At 38.6% G+C, this 12,263-nt stretch overlaps 1 protein-coding gene across 2 annotated transcripts in view; it reads right to left on the reverse strand.

Annotated features, from left to right (window-relative positions):
- Positions 1-2,603: 2,603 nt before the first annotated feature.
- Positions 2,604-12,263, reverse strand: part of PREX1 (phosphatidylinositol-3,4,5-trisphosphate dependent Rac exchange factor 1) — a 143,207-nt gene continuing 133,547 nt past the window's right edge. For both annotated transcript variants that reach the window (XM_065754540.1, XM_065754539.1), the window contains exons 32-40: positions 11,578-11,795; positions 10,444-10,543; positions 9,795-9,938; positions 9,128-9,242; positions 8,635-8,701; positions 7,764-7,951; positions 6,666-6,768; positions 6,042-6,109; positions 2,604-4,097 (exon numbers count right to left, since the gene is read on the reverse strand). In XM_065754540.1, the coding sequence (XP_065610612.1) occupies positions 4,055-4,097; positions 6,042-6,109; positions 6,666-6,768; positions 7,764-7,951; positions 8,635-8,701; positions 9,128-9,242; positions 9,795-9,938; positions 10,444-10,543; positions 11,578-11,795 (1,046 nt within the window). In that variant the 3' untranslated portion in view covers positions 2,604-4,054. The remainder of the gene's footprint in view (positions 4,098-6,041; positions 6,110-6,665; positions 6,769-7,763; positions 7,952-8,634; positions 8,702-9,127; positions 9,243-9,794; positions 9,939-10,443; positions 10,544-11,577; positions 11,796-12,263) is intronic.

Raw genomic sequence — 12,263 nt, forward strand, 5'->3', positions numbered from 1 at the left:
TATCTACTGAGAAGAAAATGTGTCAGAAATGAAAGGATTTGCCAGAGCCCAGGTTGATGGTCGATGTTTTTTTGTGTTTTTTGTTGTTATTCTTTTATTTTTCCCCAATGTTTCTTTATTCTGAAAGGAAATGCAAGACACTTGTCTGAACCTAAGGCTTCTTACCTATAAATCATAGTATTTCAGTCTATAAATGAATAGTGGAATATGAAAATGTGTAATGCTAAAAGACAGCTGGCCTGGTTTTGAAAAACAACTTTCTGCTTTGCAAGTGCCATGGACAAAATGAGGCAGAGTGGGAACCATTTCCATCTTCTGTCATAGACAAATGCGCCCAAACACAGCTGGACTGTGAAAGGCCATCTTGACCCCCCCAGAGACTCTCCTGTTGGTGCAGGCACTGCTGCTTACAGTTCCTTATAAGCTTTATAAACACCTTTGTAAAAGTGGTAGGGCTTTCTTTTGCTTCGTGTTGTTTTGTTGTTGTTGGTTAGCTGTTTGTTTTTGTGCCTTGGTTTGTTGTTGGTTTTTTTTTGTTTTTTTTTGTCAGAGGTTGATTGTAAGAAGTTTTTCTGGGGTTCAGAACAATTTTCAGCCAACAATTATCTCTAATTGCTTGTACTCCTTATTCTCCTTGTGCTTGTATTTATTAAATTGTCTTTTCTTATGATTACCTTCTTATAAAGGCATCAGATACACTTATGTCTTTAGGCTAAAAAAGCATCAAGCTCCTCTGGTCTTGCAGAATTGTATCCATTTTACTGATGGCATTTCAGCGTTTCCTCACCTGGCTACTGCAATTTCACTTAACAACTTGGTGTCTGTAACTGTGTGCAGCTGTGAGGCAGAGCCCACCAGGCCTCTGCACAGAGCCTGGAGTAGTTCTCCTCAATAGGAGAAGTGTCTCAGGCTGCAGGCTGAGCTTTTAGGACTATCAGATTGAGTCTGAGTCATCTTGTGACACTCTATAACTGAGCTCCTTTTGTTATCAATTAACAAAAATATAACAAAATATTTTAATTTTCAGCTGCATGAGCTACTATTTGTACTGTAACATCCCATTCAAACTTCTCTTCCAAGGTTTTCTTTCATGTGTATACTGAACCTTCTCTAGATTAGTCCCTCTCAACTTCACACCAATCCCAAGCTCGTAGTACCTGTGCTTCAGTGATTCATGAAATAGTTAAACTATTCAGTTGTAAGACTGATATATAAGAAATTCCACTTGCAACTGCCACCCAACCCCCACTTTCTTTCGGTGTTTCCTTCTTTCCTTTAGCCAGCTGCTTACACACCTCATAATCATGCCATGAGTTTCCATTTTCTCCACCTCAATCTAGTTTTCCACTTGGCAGCATATCAGATGCTCCAGATCTCTGAAATCCTCACTTGCTTGGCTGTGGCAAACCTGATTCATTCTTTGATTTTAGCCATGGAAATTCTGCAGACCTAATCCACTCTTTTAACTTGCAGCTTCATTTGTGCATTGCCTTCTTTTTCTTCCAGCTCTAAATTCCAACACCGCAATTTTACAGCATCAAAACAGGTTTTCTTTTCTACTTTAATATGAAGTCTGCAGTGAAACCACATCTGTAGCCCACACTGCACAAACAGGAAGAGCTGAGCATTACACTGCCTGCTCAAGCTGATATTGAAAGCAACTTTGCCCTTATAGGTTGAACTTCTGACCCCTCATAGCTCCAAAAAATATCAGACGGAGCTGAAATCATTAAACAAAACTTAAGGAAAGAAAGCATTAAGGAAACAAGGGGTAAAACAGAAAAATAAGATCATATTCTCCTGATTTATAATATAAATCAACTTTTAATAATAAAAATGCTATCACGTTTTCAATGAGAACAACATGAACATTTCTGCATGAAACAGTGCACAGTGTAAATGCCCTTAGACGCTCTTCTATGCATCTTTAATGTCTACAATGACTGCATAAGTGAGGGAAATGGTCCTCATCTGGCCATATAAACTGCTGCAGTTCTGCTGCACAGAACTGATGTAGACAAAGCGAGGATCTGGGCTTGTTAAGTGTTCTTACATTTGGGTGTTCCTACACTTCTTGTTTTGATTAATACTAAGTACATTTTAAGTTGATGATTCAGAAAAGAAACATCAATTTCTTCTTCAAACAGCAAATGATGTGAATACCTCCTGCAAAATTGAAAGAAAAAAAAAAGAAAAAAAAGTGCATTGAAATAATGCTTTGCTCATCTTACTGCAGTACAGAACGGCTACTCTAGTAACAGCCCCCTCTCTGACAGCTGGCTAATGCTGGGCTGCCCTAGTTCCCTGAAACAGATTACTGTAGGTCAGAGGAAATAGTTAAATGCAAGAAATTGAACAGAGATGTTCCTTACCTCAAATTACTGTCATCTGTGAGTCAAGAAAAACTAACTTCACAAATTCAGAGGCAAGGCTGAGAACTCACATCCCCAAACCTGTCCTGAGCCATTTTGTGCTGACGTACAGATTTAGAAAATTTAAAAGAACTTCATATCCACCTTGAAAGACTCTAATTTTAAGATTTCAATTGGTTGTTTTTTGTTAATAAAATTAGGCCAGCTAAAAGACAAACAATCTCACAAATTAAAAAAAATCCCAAACCTTTATTTTCTAGAATATACATCACTGCAAAGCGCTTCTGGATTGCCTAACAATGAACTCTTTTAAATGAGACTGTGGAGAAACAAAGGAATGGTGAATGTCCTGTACACTGTCCTACTGCCACCTGCTGCAACTGAAATTTGTTCGGATGGGTGGTCATATTAAGGCACTCACTCTAAAGTATCACTGTTTCTGTCCTGAGACTGCTGCCGTGTTTCACGAGTTTCAGCCAGTAATCTGAAAACATTACTGCACTTACACTAATACTGACAGTGAGGAAAACAAATTTTCAAACAAGAAAAAATAAAGTACATTATATACACGATTCCTTTTTTTGTTTTCTTTTAACTTAAAAGCATCCCTAATACATCTTAATAACTGTATTAAAGACTACTTAAATATTGAACCATTTTAAATAATGTAGATTTCTTTTCAGTAAACTGGGAGTAGCTGTGTAATTGCCAGCATATTGGTCCCATCTTAAACAATATAGTTTTTATTTAAATCTTGTATATATAATAACATGATCCAAAACGCATATTCCACTCCACATAAATAAGTATACTTCTTCTGACCAGGTTTTTAAAACTACATCTGTTCAAATAATCAGATTCTATGACTGTATTTTTCCTTTGTAAAGTTTCTTTTAAAATCTTTCATTCCAATCTCTCCCCTTAATTATTACTGCATTTCCAGAGTACATAATAGGGCATTAGTAAAAAGAGTTAATTCCAAACCTGAAGGCTACAGTAAGTAAAATGATGTAATGATAAGAAGTATTATGGAATGTATACTCTGCAGCATAGAGAGATTGATTCTCACTGGGCTGAAGTGGAAAATGATTCCAGAAGAAGTTCGTTATGTTCGTATCTGAATAAACCACTGATTGTGCTATTTGTTGATCCAAAGTGCAGGTCAGTACATTAAAAAGAGGTGTTTATGAAGCTACTGTTCAAGGCCACTGACCAAAATTATGCTGGCAATTAAATGGATGCCAGATACAGTACAGGGAGAGAGAGAGAGACAGAGAGAAAGATGTCATCCTGATTTTCTTAACCAACCCATATCTTCAAGTCCACAGCTTTTAAGTGGCAGCACAAACATGTTATCAGCAAAACTGCGCTTTCTTGATGCACAACCATCGCTGTTCCAGGCAGCTACCACAAGGCAGTAACATCCATCTTAGTTCTGTGGTGTTTGTTTCAAGAATTTCTTCAAGAGGTCAAAGACATACAAGAATCCCTGCACGTGCTGCAGGACTTCAGAGGCAGATTCCTGGTGCCTGGGTCCAGCAGGTTCATCTCCTGCTGAGGCAGAGCACAGTCTCCTCCTCTCTCGTTTCAGTGCCACAGCGTCGGTTAGCATGGGTCCTCAGGCAGGGCTGCTTGTTGGTGGATGCTTTACTTGTGCCACGATGTAGGTGCCTCTGTCATATTTATAAATCCCCATCTGCAGGTGGCTGGCACAGCCTGTAGAGTCTTTAAGGCAGATTAAGAGAATGGCATTATTGTCATAAGAAAGACAACAAAGATGCTGGCATAGTATATAAAAGGTAGCTTTTCCTTTCTCATTCTTCAAGCCATAGATGTGCATCAACATTGAGAGTACCGTTATTTTTCTTTTTCAAAATTGCAAATATAAAAGTGCCTCTAGTGATTTATTAACTAAAGTATTTACAGTCATTGTTTAAAAACGATTATTTGAAACACTGTATCACTCCTTTTTAACTTTGGCCCAATTTGGTTCTTCAGCAATCCCGGTCTTGGCTTTTTCTGTTATGTTTAAATACTGTGTAGTAAATGGGTCTTTTACAACTTCTCTTTCAAGACTGCTATTACAGAGCTTGACAAAGTGAATGCTAGGAAATGCTATACTGACAATTAACAGCTCACCAGGTCTTCCTTTAACTTTGCTCAGTTTTATTTCAAATTACAGCAATGGAACCCAGGAGGGTCACATGTATCTGAACATCATTACCCTGAAATAATCCAAGCGAATCCTGGGATTTAGAGTGTATACCAAAGCAGAGAAACATCTCTTATTTGTTTGTAAAGCTGTTCATTTTTATATGCAACATATTGTTATGGTCATAAAAATGGAACCAAAGTCATGTAAGTCATTAACAAGGCAAAATAACCACACTGATGCTGATGCATGACACCGGGAATGTGGCACAGGAGCCAACCTGGATGATTTTCTTAATTCATTTTCAAAATAACAATTGTAATCCAACAGAAATGCCAAATATTTTTCACTTTAAAGGCTTTGAGAAAATAAACCAAGGCCACACTGTTAAAGTAAATATCATCACAGTCCCCAAAGTTTAAAAAGATTTTCCATAAGTATTTTGAGGAGACAGAGCAGACAGCTCCACATGAAGGGACAGCAAAGACTTCACAGGATCTTTACTGATGCAGATTCCTGCATGCTAAAACTGTGCTGCGTGCTTCATAAAAAATGCCATTAATGAGAGCAGAAGCAGAAGTTTCTCTGACATTTCTACTGATTCTGTACAAATAGTCATCACGATGGTTTGTTACGACCATTGTATGAAAATGCTGTGTTATAGTTTAATAAAGGTTATTCTTTTCTCACAATACAGTTGGAAGAAATAGGCCCAAAAAAAAGCTTCTCTTAAACATATTCTTTGGAAATCTCATGTAAAGAGAGGTGACAAGCACCTCCAGTTCCCATTAGGTGCATAGGATTCACAAATGAAAGGTGGTTTTCAAAACTGTCTTCATAACTGACACATAATCCTGGGCAGCTGATCTTTCTTAGAGCTGTGTTACTGGACATTTTCTGTGAGTTGGCTGCCCAGCGAGCTGGTGGAGTCCCCATCCCTGGAGGTATTTAAGATGTGTGGATGTGGCAATAAGGGACATGGTAAGTGACAGGACTTGCATGGTTGGATTGATGGTTGGATTTCTGAAGATCTTGAAGGACTTTTCCAACATGGATAATTCTACGGTTCTCTGAAATCTGTTCTTCCATAAATAAACAGTCAAAATATTTTAAGCACACAAAAGGAACATAGCCATGGTGCTGGCTTATGAATTGTCTTTGCATATCGCTGTCAGATTTGCCATTCAGGAATTTTTCTCTCACAGCATTCCACAGATGGCTGTCAATCACAAGCAATAGCAACTCATAGCAATGGTCCAATAAAGACCCTTCTTTCTCTTCAGTGATGTTTTTTTTAGAAAATGCAGACATGTTTGAAGTTAACGACACGCAAATTGTAAAGGGCCAACTCAGTTAAGCTGCAGTGCACTTAATTTAGTACAGTGAGAAAGGAGAAAATATTTATTTATTTACTTTTGCTGCTATTCTATTAGGGAGATCTTTGGTTCCAACAGAATCTGCACAACTGTTACAGAAACATAAAACAGGCTTTTCAGATAACATGCGTAATAACCCACCGAGGTGCACACTGTGGCATTTGGTCCATCACTTTCAGATTCTTGGCAGAGATTTCTACCCTTGGTCCCTAAAGAAGCAGAGAATTTATGGTACTGACAATATTGATAAAGCATCCGATCCGTAGGGGAAAATAGTGTAATAGGAGTATGTTTTCTATCTGAGAATCCATTAACTACATTTAGAAGAGTTGGAACCTATTGGTAGATACATTAGTCATCTGTGTTTACTGAAAAGATAAAATTAATCCCAAAGCACTTTACAAGCACTGTTGTCTACCACTAGGGAGTTTCTACAGTTTAACACTGATTGAGGCTTTTGATTTTTGTACATGAAGAAATTGTCTTAAGTATACTAGCTAGTGTCTACTTTCTAACCATCAAGGTGCATACTTTAAATAATGCATACTGAGGCATAGAATTGCTGTAATGGCTGCACATACAGAAGTTAATTTGTTGTGTCAAAGATGTGTAGCTATTTAGACACTAATAAAAGATTGGCTATATGAGTTCATATTGAACAAAATACAATGCCTTGCTGAAATAAATAGGTGTTCTTACTATTATTGGAATGTTACTGGAATAAAACTAGTGGCTTGCAGTAGACACACAAATCCTAATACTTACTTGTTTTCGCATGATGTCTGTAGCTTGCATGATGCACTTGGGCAAAAGTCCATGACTTCGAGCCAGTATGGCTGCTTGCTCCAGGGACACACTTAATGTACTTCTGAAGATGAGAACAAGTGATACTAAATCATAAATCATATTTAAAAACATATATAAAAGCAAGTATCGAACGCTTATTAATTATGGATTCCATTAGCTATTTTTTTTATATATTACTTGGCTTTTTCCACTTAGAAAACTATAAAATGAGCTTTAGTTTTGCATTTTCAGTCTCTTTACACTTGGTTCCTACAATTGTTCAAATCTCCAGCAGAGTTACCATGAGGCTGTGATTCATTGTTCTTCTGCACTGATTTCTGTAAGGATATGTCTGGAGCACAAGTCTTACAAGGAGTAGTTGAGGGAACTGGAATGTGCAGTCTAGACAACAGACAGTGGAAAGGAGGTTGAGGTGGGGGTCAGCCTCTTCTCCCATGTAACTAACAGGACTAAAGGGAACGGCCTCAAGTTGCACCAGTGAGGATTGAGGTTGGATGTTTGGAAACATTTCTTCTCTGAAAGAGTGGTCAAGCACAGGCACAGGCTGCCCAGGTAGGAGCTGGAGTCACCGTCCCTGGAGGTGTTCAAGAAATGTTTAGATGTTGTACTAAGTGACACAGTTTAGTGGGGAAATATTAGTGGTAGGTGGGCAGCTGGTCTGGGTGATGGTGCAGGTCTTTTCCAACCTTGGTGATTCCATGACATTCACTTGAAGAACAGGGGTGTGTTTAGAACCAATGCTTGCATGCTCCAAGGTCATAAAGCTTATTCTGGGCAACTTCTTACATTTTTAGTGTGTGAAGACAACGTTGACTTTTAACTCATTTAGTGAATTGCATTGGTTGATGCACTAAAGCAATGTTTGTGTCAAAAATAATTATTAACAGAACTATTTAAAATTTCAGCCTACCATAAAATAAAGATTTACATCCTTATTATAGTCCGTTAAATCAATAGCAAGGTAGATGCTAAACTGAATCAGACATATTGTTCAATTCTTCAGAAAAGACCAACATTTGCATTGCAACACTAGCACGTAGGTTTTTAAAATCTCACCTCTGCATCCCAGTGCCGCACATGGTGATCTGACAGGCTCCAAGTCGGTAACAGAGCTCAGAGGATACAGGCAGCAGGCCAGCTCCTGATGTGTTACTGCTGGAGTATCCTGTTGGGGTGGGTTTTGCGTTGATGAAAGACTTCATCAGCCTGCAAAGCTCATCCATTGCATTAATGGGGCGAATAAGCTAAACAAAGCAACAAAAATAACAAGAGCATCAGAGTCATGTGTACTCTTCAGTTGTAAATTTACAATTATTTATCCCACCTCTGCACGTTTTCTGTAATCTACACAAGTGAATGCTGCAAAATAATAAATATGTGGAAAAATACAAACTATGACTTAGATTTTTTACAGTTATCACAAATTACTTAGATTACTTACAATGTACATTACAGTGATAAAGATGGTCTGATTTGTTTCCAGTGCAATAGTACTTTCTGCCTTACATGCAAATATTCCCATGTCACCTGCCCCAGACAGATTGCCTCCAGCTGAGATGCTGGGAAGCACTATTGTCCTGATGTTTCTTCTATTGTGCATAGAGTTTAAATTGTAAGTAAATGTTCATTTTTACACATCTGCGAGAGAAAAGAATGAATTCGTTCTGTCTAACATCAGATACCCCATTTTAGAAGGAGACATATCAGGGCAATAAGAAGTCTTACTAGTACCTAAGTTAAAGGGTTTGTCTTAACTTCAGTTATCCACACTTTTCTTCAAACAACAGCCCCAGAGAATTCATGTAATTTCTTTGGGACAGAAAATTATTTTAAATTATATTTGTGTTTGTACAGGCCTGCTTTATGGCTATCACATAACTGAGGTTTAAGAGACCAATTGATTTGGAAATAAAACCAATAACAATACCTGGTCAATCTTCACTGCAGTAGTATTGGAATCAGTGGGCAAGTTTGATCTCTCTAGATAAAATGTCCTGCAAAAAGACCAGCAAGAACTACATTAGTCAGCAAGTCTCATTTCAAGCACATATTTGTATTTATGATACTTCTAAGAAGACCGTGAGAGAAGTACTGTACTTCACAATGTGCTTTCTTATTGAAGCATTTTGTTGCAGAAACTCGTATAGTCTGTACTGAAATATTCCTGAAACACTTTATTAATTTTAGCTCTGCTCAAACTTCTGAAGTCAAATCAGATAGGAATCTCATCCTGTACAGTGCACTGCTTCAGAACTAGCTTAACTGCAGGAAGAAGATTAATGCTTTTCTCATACAATGAGGATCTCTGTGAATCACATTTGTACAAGAAATCAACAGGAATGGGATTGTTTTTCGTTAATGTCTTTAGCAAGGAGCATGCTTTTCAACATCTTTCAAGGTAAAGAAGAAGTATGAAATACCTGAGTTTACGGTAGTATTGCTGCACTTTTTCAAGAGAGAGACCATTAATTTGCTGTGGGAGCTCTTCCAGAGATGAGCCAGCTGGTTGTGACTGCCCTTCCATACTCTCGAGAGCTAAAAGATAAAACATTTTATTATATTTTACATTTACCATAATAACAATGTAGTGAGTTTCTTCTTGTTTACCTCTACATCATTCCACTGCTTTGCAAATGACTGTTACATCATGTCAAGTCTAATTACTGCCCATTAATATAACCTTGATGGAAGTATTCTGTACTATATTTTGACTATATCGAGTCAATATTCCTTCATTTCCAGCCTGGATGATTCTGTCACAGTACATGCTTCTGAAATGCCTTGCCTATAGCCTAGGAGCAGCTCCTGATAGCATACTCGATCAGATGGTCCATAGATAGCCCAATATGTCTCTATGACCCAAAGCTTTAAAGGAAGGCATAAAAAAAGGCCCAAGCAAGCATATCATGTTCTCAGCACTGTGTCTTATTTGAATCTCTAACACTCCCCAGGAGTGTCCTAGAATAGAACCATCTGGTTCTTAAATATATGTGTAGTTTTCATTAAGAGTTCAATGGTCATTCTTTATTTTGAATCTTTCACTACCATCAGTTAGCTTATTTTTCTAAGAAAGTTTTTTATAGACACCTTTCGTAAATAGCACCGTATGTAGTTTCAAGCTTCCTCCATTCTGAAACCGAGAAGGCAGTTTGGAGAAGTAGTAGCTGTCAAGATAAAAGATAACCTTCAAGGCCTGACGACTTCCTTCGATGTGGTAGAAGACGTGAGTATCTGCCAACAAAGATAAAACCCTTGCTGCATTACTACAGTGGGAGAAATCTGAAACCATTGCTGGCTGAGTTTGTTAGATCATCTATTGACATTCACATCTCCACCATCAAATTAATAAGAGAGAGGATTTAATGAAAGTTCTGAAATATCATGCTAGCTGCATCTTTTAAAGGGTAATAATACAATAAACATGGCTAATAATCAAAATCCCATCTTGTTTCCTGGCTTCTTGTAGTCAGTAAACATGGAAAGAGAGTTGGCAGGGCTACACAATATGTGAGCTAGTGAGGGACAGCCCTCACTACCTACACTGTTGGTAGTGAGGTGAATAACAAGTACTTGTAAAAATCACACAAGTAAGGTGCTGTGGCACAGAGCATAGCTCCAATCACTGAACGTGCTCTCCAGGCCTTACACGGTCCGTTAGTTTATAATCGTGGAGGATGGTAATCCATAAAACAAACAAGAGAAAAAGGGTTTAAAAGAAACGAAAAGTGAAACTCACTTGCTACAAGACTTTCATCCAGCTGCTTGAAATAGAAGGCAACTTTGTCCAGTTCTGTCAGAGTGACCTGGATATCTTCCAGCATGGTACGCTCCTCCTTCTGTACGGCAGAGAAACAAATATAAATAGGTGATTATCTGCCAGGAGATCAATAACAGGACAGTATAGTTGCTATTGGTGTGCTTTGGTTCAGGAGACCTAGAACAGAATATGGAGTTTTCCACTAATTTCCCTTCTCCCACTAAGTAATTAACTACTGATGGCTTTTTAACTTTGTGATACAAACACAGCTGCCCTTTGCTCGGATGTCATTTGGCATGATTCACAGAGAGAAGAGAGGTTGAAAGACTGAACAGTTTTGAAGGAGTCCATTTTTCCAAACTTCAACCCTTATCTACAAATGTAAGAAGAGCTTATTGGTTACTGTGAAATAAGCATCCATGCATTCCATGCAAAGTGAACAAATAATACAGTTGCATATCGTTTGGATTATTTTTTCAAAGTACACTCAACATACTCTGTTTGATGGTTCAAAACTTCTCTCTACAGTAATAATAATTTGCAGTTTTTATGCTCCCTTAACATTTTTACAGTTACTGTAGCTTGTCTGCTGTAGGTGCACCTTCTCCTCCTAAGACGCGGTGCCTGTAGCTGAAGCTCAAATCACAGCACAAAGGAAGTGTGCCAGAGAGATTTCAGTCTGTCTATGCTACAACAGTGGTCTGTGTGAATACAACTCCACATGTTTCTGTTTGGAATTCCAGATGAAATATTCCCAACTTTTTTGCCTACTTGTTGGTATGCGTCAGTTCACCAGAAGAGGGCAGGCCACCCATGCCTCATCAATAGCTGAGCAGTAAATCCTCTAAACGCTGCGACGTTACTCCAAATATAAATGCAGCCTGAATCCAAAAGACTCTAGAGTAACAATGAGTCCAGTATTTATGAGGAGACAGAAATAATGGGATGTGAGAAATACTGGGACATGGTTGTCAGAGTGGGAGTCTCCTGAGGTCGCTGTCATCAGCCTCAAACACACTACTAGCGTGAAGGACTCTGGCTGTGCTGTGAATGGCAGAGAAGCATACATGCAAATGTGAACGGACCCTAGGGTGCCACAACTCTTCATCTTACCACAGCAGGGGAGAGCAGGGACTGGAAGTTTAATAAAACACCAGTGGCTGCTATCTGTTCCATCCATTTTCTGCTGGCGTCTCTGCTGCTCTCTTCGTATTCCCCATTGTTGTTGTATCGATAGTTGAGAGCAGCCAGTAACTGCTCTGAAAAGGTGCAAATAGCAGCCACAAGGGACTGGCAGAAGATGGAATCTCGCCTCAGCTGTAGCTCAGTATCTGCAAGAGAAGGAGGGGGACACACGAAGTCATGAGAAAATTTGTCTTTCATCTCACTGCCAAAGAGGCAGCTTCTATGTGTGTGAGAGATATTTAGCTTCTGCTGTAGCTTTACACAGTTGTAACAGATAACCTCTTGCTGTGTGATCTGGGTGTAGAAATAAAAACAGCTCTACTGGGAAAATTTTGCCAAAAATTTTCTAGGCCACTTGACTCTTTGTTTTAGCCCTGCCATCTGCATGCTCCTTCTTCTGTGAGGAGCTCTAACTCCTTCATGCCATATCTGGACTGATTCCCTTCTTTTATGTTTACAGAAGCAATTGAATTCATAAAAGGGGATCTCTGCCATTGCTTCTCTTCTGGGCTATTAGAGATTCATATTCCCCACTTTATTTCACAAGCTTCCCATATGCTTGATGCACTAACTGGGCCTGCCCATAGGGTACCAATTGGTTTATGTTTCTTGGG

This window comes from Cyrtonyx montezumae, unplaced genomic scaffold (genome assembly GCF_038088225.1).
Source record: "Cyrtonyx montezumae isolate F1298 unplaced genomic scaffold, pur_monq_1.0 scaffold_9, whole genome shotgun sequence".
In the NCBI taxonomy this organism is placed as follows: domain Eukaryota; kingdom Metazoa; phylum Chordata; class Aves; order Galliformes; family Odontophoridae; genus Cyrtonyx; species Cyrtonyx montezumae.